At 40.7% G+C, this 14,427-nt stretch overlaps 1 protein-coding gene across 9 annotated transcripts in view; it reads left to right on the top strand.

The window, feature by feature from the left end:
- Positions 1-14,427, top strand: part of LOC146382158 (RNA binding protein fox-1 homolog 3-like) — a 530,501-nt gene that overhangs the window by 470,459 nt on the left and 45,615 nt on the right. For 6 of the 9 annotated variants that reach the window (XM_084938511.1, XM_084938513.1, XM_084938507.1 and 3 more), the window contains 3 exons: positions 788-848; positions 3,700-3,753; positions 13,294-13,426. In XM_084938511.1, coding sequence (XP_084794637.1) covers positions 788-848; positions 3,700-3,753; positions 13,294-13,426 — 248 coding nt within the window. The remainder of the gene's footprint in view (positions 1-787; positions 849-3,699; positions 3,754-13,293; positions 13,427-14,427) is intronic. The other 3 variants (XM_084938515.1, XM_084938514.1, XM_084938512.1) reach the window with 1 other exon arrangement.

Raw genomic sequence — 14,427 nt, 5'->3', positions numbered from 1 at the left:
GCAAGTTCAACTTGTTATGCTCTTAGATAGAAATGGGACCAGGTAAAAATAAATCACAGATGATATTCAGGCTTTAATCTTGTTGCCCGGACTAGAAGTTGCTGAACTAGAAGATACATAATGAAACAGCTAACAACCACAGATTACTGTAATGTGTATAATGCCAGCACTGAGTCATAAACATCCGTTTTCCTCTTCAGAATCAGTTTTCAGGGCTGAACATACTCCAGCATTACAGGTTTTGTTGTGTGGAGCAGCCTAATGCTGTTGAGACAGTCAGATGTATGTGATCAGTTGACAGGTTAGTGGGGATAGAACAGGGGACTAATTTCCGTATTCATAAGTGTGCTCTTGATTAACGCGAGTTATATCCTTCTAAAGGAATATAAGTCAGATGTTGTATAGTATTACAAAGCAGTGGAATTAGCAGCATGCATATCAGAGAAACAGGAACACTAACATTATTATGGAAACTGCATTTTGAAACATAAATAACCCCAAAATATTTTAAGATATGACATTGAAACAACAATTTGTTTTATAAATTTTTCTCCCTGTTGTATTTTTTCTTTTTCTTTATCTGATGTTGAATGTTATGATTGATTCTTTCAATTAGACTGAGTGCATGTACCCTCACTTGTTGAATTGACAAAATACCAGCATTGCATGGAGAGTGGTTATATTAGCAGTTATTAATTGTAAGCTCAGTTTTTGCTTTTTTGTGTATGTTTAATTTTGTGTATCTTACACTGTCGTATTATAAAACCTTCTTTTTGTCTGCTGACAGGTGAACAATGCCACCGCCAGAGTAATGACCAACAAAAAGATGGCAAACCCTTACACAAATGGTAAAGTTTCCATTCATGTTTTTACCACTCTCATGTCTTCTTCTCCTTATCATGAGTTCTCTGTATTTTCTTCACTGTTTTTAACAAGAACCTTTTTGAGCTGTTTAAGAGGAGACGTAAACAATTAGCCTTTCATAGACTAAGCTTGAGTGGAATGAAGGTTAAAAGATACAAATAGGCACCAGATTGTGCCTTAATGCCAAACCGATTAACATTTGATTAATGAAACCAATATTTATCAAGAGGCATTACATTTTGCATTAAACATCACACAAATAGCAAACTGAAATCTAAGGCACGTATGGACGGTAAAAAGGTAAAAGAAAAGAGCAGCAAAGAGAAAGGGCCATCAGAGCTGAGAGGAGGGATTTCAAGTAGATGGAGAATGTGGTACACAGCATGATGCTGTGATAGATGACACAGTGAATGGATAAAGGAATAGAGCCAATAAAAAGAGCCAGGACTCATTCGTAAACAGGGAGAGAAGGGCCTTTAGAGTACATGCTTCTCTCCTCCATCACTTACACACACTTTTGTGATGATGGAAGGAGAAAGCACTGAAAAGAAAGCAGATAATGTGAGGGGGGAGTGGTCAGACGTGTTAGTACCTCTACAGATACACCACACCGCTGTCCTATTAGTGCAGAGCCATAGAAAATGAGCCCTGACATCACACATCTTTATTGGTAGTCTCTTCAGTCTGTCACCTCAAAGTCTTTTGCTATCAAGCCCACTTCACATTGCCATTTACCATCAATATGGTAAAAACGGGAAGCTGCTGAGGCATTCCAAAGCCAGCGAGAGTTATGGTAGTCCCAGTAGGACATGGCACTTAGGAGGTGCCAAGGAAGATCGTCTGGTCAGATCCCCAAACAGCTGTACTGTTTAAGTCCCTCCAAAATGACTGAACTCATCACACTCTTACTAAGAAAGAGCTCAGCCACTCTGCAGAGAAAATTAATTTTCTCCACTTTAATCTGAAATCTAATTTTTTTGGCCACTTTCCAAAGCTGTCATGGTCCGTGGATCACTGACTCAGATTTTTGAGTTTTTGGGATGTTTTAGGGTTTTTTCTAATTTGTTTTTGTAGTGCTCCTGTTCTATTGGTTCGTTTTATGTTTGAGCTCCACAGTCTTCAGTTCATGGTCTTTATTCCTGGTGCCTCTCAGTTGTATTATCCATTTACCTGCTGTGTATACAGTATGTTGTCTAAGTCTTCCTTTGCTCTCCCTCTTGTATCCCTGTGTCCTCCAAGTTTTCCCTCAGAGTTTCCACGTTTTTCTAGTTCCAAGTTCCAAGTTTCTTCCTTTTCTGAGTATTTGTATTTTGTATTTCTTTTAGAGTTTCTAAATAACAATAAAGCTGTCTCTTTAAGTTAGTCTGTTGTCATGGAGTCCTGCAATTGGGTCCTACAGTGCCTGCCACACAGCTGAACAGCTTGTAGTCATTGTTGGCAGTTGGAATGTAGCTTGACCAGTAAATCAGCAGCTTCACTTTCATGCTCAGCTTTCTCTTCACCACTGCAGACCAATGCAGTGGCTTCAGGTGTGGCCACAATCAGTCTGTCATTCTCCCGCTCCCCTTTCCCCTCACTCATGAAAGAAATGCAAAATACTTAAACTCCACTTGGGGTATCGGCTCCTCTCTGGCCTGGAGTGATGCCTCCGCTCAGACACTCAGCTATGAAGCACTCAGGTGTGAGAGCAGAGAGGCCTCCACCTGGAGAAGGCAACAGAACCTCAGTCCTGGCAGAGTGTTCGCAGAAAGGATTTAACTTATTGCTTGCAATCCGAACGAAGCTCTCACTGTGGTTGGAAAAAGACTGAATAGTTCATATCAGCGGAGCAAAAAATGGTAAATAGACTGCTTCTTAAATAGTGCTTTTCTAGTCTGCATTAGCACTCAAAGCACTTTATACAACTTGCTTCATTCACCGAAGCACTTTTTATTTCTATGGAAGTGCATTCTAGCTAAAAGTCACACTCCAGTGCAGCGGTCCCCAACCCCCGGGCCTCGGACCGGTACCGGTCCGTGAGTCGTTTGGTACCGGGCCGTGAGAGTTGAGGCTCAGGTGTGAAATGTATAGTTTTCAGGGTTTTTATCAGTTTTCAGCGTTATTTTGTTATTGTTTTTATCGTTAACTCGGTTTTCCTGGGTCTTTTCACGTGTGTTATGAATAAATCTTATTTTTTTCGGTACCGGGCATAAACCGGTCCGTGGCGCAAAAAAAGGTTGGGGACCGCTGCTCCAGTGGATACAAAGAACACCTTGAGGTTAGTACCAGGGATTGAACCACCAACTTTCCACCTAACAGACAACCTGCTTTACCCCCTGTGCTGCAGCCAGGTTCATTCTGTGCAGTACTGCTGTTCACATGTTTGACCTCATCACCATCCCAGGACTGCCCACTAATCACTGCCGCCAGACAATCTTATTTGTCTTTGGTAAACAAAAGGCTAGGACACACACATAAACATACGCATCACCACCACACAAGACGAGTGCAATATTTCAGAGCAACACATTTGTATAAACGTTGCACTTCTGCATAGTTGGTTTGTTTAGATTTGTTTTTATTGTCAGCAATTATTTGTTTTTTATTGTTTTTTATTCTAAATGCTGCGACCAGAGAGTTGCTTCTAATTTTGTTGAACATCCGATGTTTAATGACAATTAAAGGGTTGTGATTCTGTTTCTAATTAATGATGCATTTGCACTTACAAAAGATAAGAGCAAAGTGATTCAAAGGAAAAGGTTTGTTATATAGCCCCAGAGAGGTGCAGCTTCATGCAGCAATGCTAACGTTTATCCTGTGTGTGCGGTTTTTCTTGCATGTGTGTCTCCTGTGCAGGCTGGAAGCTGAATCCAATGGTTGGAGCCGTATATGGTCCTGAATTTTATGCAGGTAAAAGAAAAAAAATCATACAGAGATCAAGCATATATAGCACCAGCCACCCTTTTTTAATGTACTTCCTTATGTGTTTTTTTAATGAATGCTATATGTGACCATCTGCCTTGTCTGCTAAATCCAATCTAAAGAGAATACAAAGTTTTGTTTCCATATATGCATGCCTAGCTGCATTCACTTAGTGTTGGTTTGGGTGTGTTTTGTATCTTGCATGTGCAATCTGGTGTGTGTATGTGTGCACCTGTGTTTCACTCTTCCTTTAAGTTTTGGCTAAGATATATATAAACCAGGGTTGGCTAGCAGCGTGTTGTTTTTGATTCAGATACACAACCGGTCAAACGTTTTAGAACACCCCAGTTTTTCCATTTATGGTATAAAGGTAGTGATGTGGTTTCTGCAAAGAAAGTCAAAGTGTCAGTGAGTACAGTTCCCTTCACCATCAAGCGCACTGAGGTCTGCAGACCCAAAGACACGACTGAATCAGAGGACAAGTTTCTGAGAGTTAACAGCTTGTGTGATGGCGGCTCACGGGACAACAGCTTCAAGGACAGCTGAGCAAGTCTCAGTTTCAGCTGTGAAGAGAAAACTTCAGGTTTGACAGGACGAGCTGCACCAAGAAAGCCATTGCTAAAACGTCAGAATAAGACAAAGAGGCTTGTCTGGGCCAGGAAACACCACCACTGGACTACTGAAGACTGGAAGAAGGTTTTATGGATCTCCAAAAGTTGATTCTGTTCATCTGGACGTAGCGTTTTGTGGGAGAAACGTTTCGTCACTCATCCAGGTGACGTCTTCAGTCTCAGCTGACTGCAGGTTTCAATCTTATAAACAGTGCATTTGCATAATGACTGAAACCAGCCCACTGAAGGAACAATGGGCTGGGAGGTCAGTTCCTTAATCTTAATTATGCAAATTCTCATGACCATTGATCAACAACCACTGATCAATGGCCATGAGTCCCATTCACAGAGAGTTGGGGAATGGCTGCAATCACAGCATGTAAGATGGTGACAGTTGTACCCTTAGGCCCCCTCCTCCATTCAGAGATGGTCTTTCCCTTTTCACATAAATGGCCTCCTTGACTCCGCCCTCAAACCAGCGTTCCTCCCTGTCCAGGATGTGGACATCCTCATCACTGAATGAGTGTCCACTGGCCTGTAGGTGTAAACAGACTGCAGAGTCCTGGCCTGACGAGGTGGCTCTGCTGTGTTGTGCCATCCTCTTAGTCAGAGGTTGTTTGGTTTCCCCGATGTATAAATCCTGGTACTTAACAGCGTACACTATGTTACTCTGTTTGTGTCGGGGGACCTGATCCCTGGGGTGGACCAATGTTTGGGGTTTAAAAGCCACAGAGACCTGGTGTTTAGAAAAAATGCGTCTCAACTGCTCCGATACTCCTGACACGTACGGGATCACTACAGGTTTTCGCTTAGGCAGCGGTTAGACCATCTCTGAATCGAGGAGGGGGCCTAAGGGTACATCTTTCGCCATCTTACAATGCTGTGATTGCAGCCATTCCCCAGCTCTCTGTGAATGGGACTCATGGACATTGATCAGTGGTCTTTGATCAATGGTCTTTGATCATTGGGTTTTGATCACTGGTTGTTGATCAATGGTCATGAGAATTTGCATAATTAAGATTAAGGAACTGACCTCCCAGCCCATTGTTCCTTCAGTGGGCTGGTTTCAGTCATTATGCAAATGTACTGTTTATAGGATTGAAACCTGCAGTCAGCTGAGACTGAAGACGTCACTTGGATGAGTGACGAAACGTTTCTACCACAAAACGCTACGTCCAGATGAACAGAATCAACTTTTGGAGATTTACTTTCCTGGATGATTGAGATGCATCAAGAAGGTTTTATGGACTGATGAATCAAAATTTGAAATCTTTGGTACATCACACAGGATCTTTGTACGCCGTCGTGTAGGTGAAAGGATGGTTCCACAGTGCGTGTCTGAATTTTGGCATCAATTCTTCAAAACAATTTCAGATATATAAGGTATAAATTTAACTCCGACTCCACATATTGCAATTTTTGGCAAACCACCAAATAACCTTCGTATCACAGCTATCCAAAATAACCTTATTGCCTTTGCTTCTCTTATTGCCCTTAAAGAATTTGTTGTGTAAATCATCTCAGCCACCATTAATCAAAGTCTGGTTACATGACATCCTAGGACTTCAAAAACTGGAGAAGATAAAATTCTCCCTCAGAGGCTCGTCGGATAGATTTTTTACTTACTGGAAACTGTTACTTAAATACTTAGAAAAGTTACCAGCACGAGAAATCTCTTTGTAGTCCACCATTTAAGATACTCCAGCATTATTAATTTACTTCAACCGAGGAGCAAGTAGTCATTAATAGCAATATTAACTAATGTTGATTAATGTTAATATTAATCTACAAGGATGAGCACTAGCACTTTATTGTTGATTTTTTTTTTTTTGTTATTTCTTTGGTTAGTGTTTGGGTTTTTTTGGGGTTTTTTTGGGTTAATCCATCTTTCTGTAACATATTTACCTTCAAATTATTGGGAGGGAGTGGGGGGGTACTCATGCCATCTATGTTATTTATGTTTATTGAATGTTATAAAAACGAAAAAGAAGAGACTATCATTTCTACCTGTACCTATGTGCTTTATGACTGTCTGGCATTTGATAAATTAAAAAAAAGAAATTCTAAAGTGATAGAAGAGTAGAATAGAATAGAATAGAATAGAATAGAATAGAATAGTTTTATTATTATCCATGTACAGCAAAATTGGAGGTGCTCCTCACTGTGTGTGTTTCCTAGGGCTGCAACTATCGATACATTTAGTAAGTATTGAGTGTTCTATTAATTTTTCGATTGAGAAATCAGATGAGAAATTATTATTAATGAGAATAATAAATATTCAAAACAGGAAAAAAAAACACAGGTCTTTACAGTAGATCGCAGCAGATGGCCCCGCCCCTCCCTGAGCCTGGTTCTGCTGGAGGTTTCTTCCTGTTAAAAGGGAGTTTTTCCTTCCCACTGTCGCCAAAGTGCTTGCTCACAGGGGGTCATATGATTGTTGGGTTTTTCTCTGTATTATTGTAGGGTCTACTGTACAATATAAAGCGCCTTGAGGCGACTGTTGTTGTGATTTGGTGCTGTATAAATAAAAATTGAATAGAAATACGTTTTCTTTCACTTTACATGATGTGACCATCGCGGTAACGGCTCCACCTCTTTTCTTTGAAAAAATCTTGGGGCCACATGAGCTTAATGTTGGCATGCTTTTTATTCATAGTTGTGTTTCTATTGCAAGTCTGTTGTCAGTTGCAAATGTGAGAGAAATTCTCAAATTTACATGGTGAACACTCGGCACTACAGAGCCGTGTGTAAAAAGGAAGCATCACAGCAAAAAAATGTGGGATTTTTTATAATCGAGTTTTTCAGGATACATGATGAATCGTTGCAGCCCTAGTGTTTGTGCAGAGATTGCTCTGCAGATCTGCACTCATTTTTTAAGTCTAAATTGATCTTTGTGTAAAATGCATTCATCAACAGAACACATTTGCATTTTGTTCTGCTAAATAAATTTAGAGAAAGACCACCTCCCACCTCTGTCTGTTCAGAGGCAATGGGACAACGAAGGGCAGGAGAGGGGAGTTTAAATGCTGCCGGTCAGGAAGCATTTAAATATCACAGGAAGAGGATGGTCACTGAAAAGGTTCATGGATGTAGTGAAGGAGGGCATGCATGCTTGGACTAGAGTGAGGTGGAGATGAAGGCAGATGACGCTGCTACCACAGCCCCTAGTTGAAGCAGCTATAAGCAGAAGAAGGACAAAAAGATCAGATCTCCTCTAATAACAATTACAGGATATTTTTTATATTTGTTTTCAGTGAGAATTTCCAGGACTAAAAAAGTGAAACCATCAAGGAAATGTCCAAATTTGCAGTTCATCTACCTGGTAAAGACCTATAGACTAAATGCACAAGTGATAAAAAATAACAACCTGGTAAAACAACAACAATAATAATAAAAATAATAAACATTTTGAGTTAACAGCTGTCTAACAGGTATGTTAGGTAGGTTTTAGTTCTGAAGTGGATCCAGACTGAATTCAGAATGGGAGAACGTAGCACATGTGTAGAGAATCGAAACTATCACTGGGGGAAGCAAAATTCAAAGCAAGACACAAGAGACGACTAACTGTCAAAGTAAAACAGGAAATGACCCAGAAGATACCTACGAACTGCAGAGACCACAAAGTCACAAACAATGTCAAAAAGGGAACTCTGGGAAAAGAAAGAATAACCTCAAGAGAAAAACAAAAACACTGGGAAATACAAAACTAGCAGTCTGTGCTCGAATAATCATGACATAGAGAGAGGAGCCCAAAACTCAACAAAACCAGAGTGAAGCTTAATTCTATTCTACTGCAAACATGGACACAGATCCAACACCTTCTTTGAAGTCTCCCTCCTGGGTGCATAGTTGGTGAAGTGAAATTTAAATCTTCTGTTGACAAATCTACAAATCCAATAACACACAGACAGGTACTCAAACATCCATCTGGAACCAAACATTCAATGCAACTCAGGTCAATTGTATTTATATAAAACTGATTTGAATCAAATGACAACAACAGTCACCTCGAGGTGCTTTATATCATAAGATAAAGAAACTACAACAACAGAGAGAAAACCCCAACAATCGAACGACCTCCTGTGAGCAAGCATGGGAAGAACCTCCAGCAGAACCAGGCTCGAGGAGGTGCAGCCATCTGCTGTGACTAGTTGGGGGTGATGGAAATTCAAACTAGTAATAATTATAAAGCTTAAGGGCAACACCGAAGCTAAACAGAAAGCATTTAATAATACACATGGACCAACATTATGAAGCAATGCCTGAGACCAGGAGGATGCTTTTACAACTCATACATTTATTTACTATTTAGGCTTAAAATAAAGGGCTGCAGACAGGTGTCCTCACGTTTGACTAGAACAGGTGTGTCAAACACAAGGCCTGGGGCCCAGAATCGGCCCGGCAAAGACGTTTTAAGTGAATTTTACAGCATTTCCTGTTGATAAAGACCTCCACCATTGCATGTATTACATATCACATCATTAAATAAAAACTAAACAACAGCAATGCTCAAACATAGTGTAAAAATGGAAACATTCCTATCTGCCACAGAAGTTTCTAGTTTTTTTACAGTTATAGGGGGGGAAGGACTTTTAATGGGGAGTGAACTACCAGAACGTTTTCTGTAATTTTATATTTATTTATTTGTGTTGACAGATTTCCTGCATTTACTACAGCAGCATATTTTCCTTAAACTGAATTAAATCTTTACACTAAAGTGGGCTGTGTGTGGCCCACAATGTAAATGACTTTGACATCACTGCTCTATAATACTTTGGCATACAGAAGAGCAGAGACAAACATGTGTACCAGTCGTGTTTGTATACCCTGTGTATGTTAGTAAGTCAAGATAATTCACAGCCAACAGTTGTTTTGAATCTCCATATAATCTGCATATTTCACCACCCTTTTCTCTATATAAGGAAACATGTTTTCCTCCAGGTGAAGCACAGAGAGTGTTGACTATGTTGCACCTTTAAGACAAGAAATAAGTAGAAAGTCTGACTAGAGAATTAAATAATAGTCTGCAGTCCGAAGAAGAGGCTGAAATAATGGAAATGCTAAATATGATGTCCCAGACACTCACTGTGGCTCCATGTAGCCTTATCTGTCAGCCCCACACGAAAAACACACTGCAATGAGAAAAAAAGTAAACGTTTCTTCAACATAGATGCAAACACTCTTAGTGACGACATCCAGCAATGACAGAACGTTTAAATTGATAAAATTAGGTCGGTGGACACAGAGCACCAGTCTGTCACGGTGAAGAGAGAACTGAGCGTAACAGCAAAGTTTTCGGTGTCTCTCAGATAAGCTGGAGGATGTTACTGCAGCCGAAGAGAAGTGGTTAAAAGAGAAGCTTTTCAAAAACTGCTCCCAGACAGCTCTGACACCAAATCTAAAAGCAGGCCAGTTTCTAAAAGGAGCTGTACTTCAGTTTCTTGAAGACTAACTGAAACTGACCTCACGGCCCTTTGTTAGTCAGTGGTGCCAGTTTCAGTCATGGCATGGATGATCAAGTTTAGTATGGAAGAACTTGACTGACCCGGACAACCTAATAGACCTTTGGCATGAATTAGGTTGCCAGGCCGTCTTCTCCACCGTCACCGTCTGACCTCAGAAATGCGCTTCTGGAAAAATGATTAGAAATTCCCATGAATACAGTTTGACTCTTTTCATAGAAGAGTTGAAGCTGTCATAGCTCCAGAGGGTGGTCCACATCATAGCAAACCCTGTGGCTTATGAATGGGATCTCACTTGAGTTCATATGTGTGTGAGGGATATAACATGAATGCCTAGAAGAAATGAAACCACAGAACTCACAGAAGAATTACAGAAAGCATTAAACCCGTTTAAAAGCACCTCCTACAGATGCACACCACGAGGTTTGAATTCAGCTTTACTGCACACCACCTTACCTGGTTCAAGACTATATTTGTCTACCTGTTGGGTAACATTTGTGACTAAGTTAAGATAATTGCATTAATATTACGTACAGTAAATGACCAGATTACTTTGAGAAAAAGTTTATGGCTCTCCATATAAATTAAGTTTAGAGAGAGAAACTCTAAGTACTCTTGTCTCAGCCGTGAATTGTTCCACCTTTGGCCCAAAAGGTTAGAAAAGAAAAGGTTATTTATTTATGCTTATTTCAGTTAGATATGTCATGGACTAGCACTGTATGAAGGGTCGTCATAGTGGCAGCCATAAATGCATCCCGTGTGTTTGCACTGACATCTTGTGGTCTCACAGATAAATGATGGAATATGCTGAAGAAGGGCCTGTGTGTGCTTAAGTCTGCTGGACTACACACACTGCTTCTTTTATTAATTTTAATAACATTTGTCCCACATGTCCAATCCTTTACCTTTCTTTTAAAAAACAATCAATTTGTGCTTTAGTTGATGGATTCTGCAGATGTTCTTGTAATACATTAAAAGTTTAACAAAAGGCAAAAGGGGAACTAATATTAAAGGGAAAGTGGGAAACACAAAGATCCAGTGGCTTACAGAATTGTCACTTCCTCGGCCCTTTCCTAACACATATTTTAGCACTTTTTAAAAGAGAATCCCCAAAACAGACATCCTCTCAATCTTGAACTCCTTCACATTTGTAATCTAAGGAGCTTGGAAAGAAAAGCATCAAGAGAGTCTTCTCCAAGCACAACATCTCAGTGCACTTCAGACCTAGCTACACCCTCAGATAAAAAGACAAAACTCTCAAACACAAACTTAGCAACAAATGCATGTGGTGCAGTGCACTGACGAGTGCTTAGACCTCCACATTGGAGAAACCAAACATCCACTCAGTAAACGCATGGCACAACATAGAAGAGCCACCTCATCAGGACAAGACTCGGCTGTACATCTGCATCTAAAGGTGGTTTGAAAATGGAGTGAAAGAAGCATCTATATCCACTGTGAACGACCATCTTGAACTGAGGCGGGGCTTACGACATCAAATATCTACCACCTAAAATGCAGTTTTTAAAAGCCCTTCAACCTCCACTCACATCTTGCATCATCTGCTGCAACCGGTTGGGGTGAGAGAAGGAAGACAGGATAAAGACATGCTGTGGAAGAGAGACAGAGGTTAATAACAGATATGATTCAGTGCAGAGAGGTCTGTTAACACATAGTGAGTGAAGAAGAAACACCCAATGCATCATGGGAATCCCCGACAGCCGACACCTATTGCAGCATAACTAAGGGAGGATTCAGGGTCACCTGGTCCAGCCCTAACTATATGCTTTAGCAAAAAGGAAAGTTTGAAGCCTAATCTTGAAAGTAGAGATAGTGTCTGTCTCCTGAATCCAAACTGGAAGCTGGTTCCACAGAAGAGGGGCCTGAAAACTGAAGGCTCTGCCTCCCATTCTACTTTTAAATACTCTAGGAACAACAAGTAGGCCTGCAGAGCGAGAGCGAAGTGCTCTAATAGGGTGATATGGTACTACAAGGTCATTAAGATAAGATGGGGCCTGATTATTTAAGACCTTGTATGTGAGGAGCAGGATTTTGAATTCTGGATTTAACAGGAAGCCAATGAAGGGAAGCCAATACAGGAGAAATCTGCTCTCTCTTTCTAGTCCCTGTCAGGACTCTTGCTGCAGCATTTTGGATTAACTGAAGGCTTTTCAGGGAGTTTTTAGGACTTCCTGATGATAATGAATTACAGTCGTCCAGCCTGGAAGTAAGAAATGCATGAACTAGTTTTTCAGCGTCACTCTGAGACAGGATATTTCTAACTTTAGAGATGTTGCACAAATGGAAGAAAGCAGTCTTACATATTTGTTTAATATGTGCGTTGAAGGACATGTCCTGGTCAAACATGACTCCAAGGTTCCTCACAGTGTTACTGGAGGCCAAGGTAATGCCATCCAGAGGAAGAATCTGGTTAAAAACTGCATTTCTAGTATTTTTAGAGCCGAGTACAATAACCTTAGTTTTAAGTAACGCTTTATCTTCTGCCACCTTAAAGGCCTGTGGTATGTAGGCAATTAATAGGGACTGAATGTTTAAGATTGAAGCAGATCTCTTCGTAGGAATGGGGTCTAAAAGTCACGTTGATGGTTTGGAGGAAGTAATTGGTGAAGTTAACTCAGAAAGATCAATTGGAGAAAAAGAGTTAAATAAATAAAGTGGTAGTGAAGCAGCTGTAGATAATGTTACATTTCTCCTTTTCTCCTTGCAGTGTGAGCACTCCTCACAAACACAACTAGCTTTATGTAATGATACATCTTTGAGATTCTTATAAGTAAAGTTTTCTCTAATGGTTAAAACTTCATTTTTTAAGTAGTTCAGAAAGTCTTTACTACTTAAGGTTAAAGGAATACTTGGTTGAACCGACCTCTAAGTCTTTGTTCTTATTTTCTCCAGTTAAGGCTGAATAGTTAGATGTGTTAGCTTTATGAAAAGCTTTTTATAGAACAGCAAACTCTTTCTCTAGGCTAAATAAACATCTTTTAAATTAGTGAGATTCAATTTCCTCTTTAAGTTCTGTGTTTGTGAGCTTTACCGGGGACACAAGCACTTCTGATTTTTTGCTTTCTTCTGCAGAGGGTTGTACACAGTGAGGAAGCAAAACTATTATAGAGATATTCAACCTTTCTGGAAGTAGATTAGTAGCTGCTCTGTACTGTGTTGGCACATGGCATTGAAGAAATTAACAGCAGAGGAATTACACCCTTAAAATCCGTTACAGCACTTTTCCAAAAGACATCTTCAGTAATGACATTTATTCCTGACTGTGTAACCCTTTATGCTAAATTTAAATGTTATTGATCCGACAAAAGGTTTTCAGGGAATACTGTAAGATGTTCAAATTGTATGCCATATTTCAGATCAAGATCCAGGATGTAATAAAGTGGTTGTGTTTCAGTGAAGCCGACTGAGTCTATGATTTTATGTATCTTTGTCAGTGGCAGGTTTTCCATACCCCAGTGCAGGAGCAGCTGTTGCCTATAGAGGGGCTCATTTGAGAGGCAGGGGCCGCGCCATCTACAACACGTTCCGTGCTGCACCTCCGCCTCCACCTATCCCCACCTATGGAACGTGAGTTTTTGCTAACATACAAAGACATTGATGTGATAACAGGGAGTGGAAAACAAAAACACCTTCAAATAGAGCAGAAAATTGCTAGACTGTTTTTGTGTGTGTTTCAGGACATGAAGGCACTGAAGAAGAAAAATGTTTTACACAGAATAAATTAATAGTGTAAAATAAAGGAGTCATAAGAAGAAATAAAGGTCAAGAAGGCAGCAGGAGATGAATGGTGCAGGCTGATCATATCCACTGAATAAATGATTTAACCTGTGTGGTACATGCACTGCTCCAAAAATGATAGTTTTAATCAGAGTCAGTTCTGGGATATTGATGTGGTCAGTTAAGGACCAGTGTGGGTTGTTAATCCCCAAACAGGAGTGGTTTTACACGTGCAGGCCCTCGATATTTGTTCCTTTCTCGTCGTGTCTGTTTTTTGCTAGTTTTGTATTTGGCTCGGTCAGTGTCCATACTGGGAGCATAAGGCGATATCTGGACCATGTAGAGGTTCTACAGGTAATCCACTCCTTCAGGATGACACATGGTTTGCTGTGTGTGTGGTCCGGTTTGCTATCCTTGGCATCTCTGGTGGGGGGTGGTATGCTATGTTGGGGTGGGTACCTATGTTGTTTGCTATGTTGAGGTAAGGGGACTCTTCTTCATGTGTTGTCTCTTGGCTCTGGGTGGGAATAAGAACCGGTAGAGAGATCCTGCCAGTTCTTTCCAAGTTGGCTCTCTGGCTCCTTCTCTTTTCCTTCTTTTCTCTTTTCCATGCATCGTGCTGGCTGCTGCGGTCCTGGGGTGTCCTCCCTGCCTTCAGGTTGGCACCTTTTGCGGCTGGTCCTCTTGCACCTTGGGGGGTGGGCCAAGGTGCCTGGGTTGTGCTGCGTTCTGGGCCCTTCTCTCTGGGTGCCCTTACTACATCTGTGGGGCCAGGATGTGTTGCTTGTGCTGCACTGCACAATGTCTTAAAGACATAAAGACCTGGATGGTCTTTATGTAAGACTGCTTTC

The sequence above is a fragment of the Perissodus microlepis genome, chromosome 8 (assembly GCF_051167445.1).
Source record: "Perissodus microlepis isolate ML-2025 ecotype Zambia chromosome 8, ASM5116744v1, whole genome shotgun sequence".
Taxonomy (NCBI): Eukaryota; Metazoa; Chordata; class Actinopteri; order Cichliformes; family Cichlidae; genus Perissodus; species Perissodus microlepis.
Note: the sequence above shows the minus strand (reverse complement) of the source record. Positions and strands in the feature narration are given on the sequence as shown.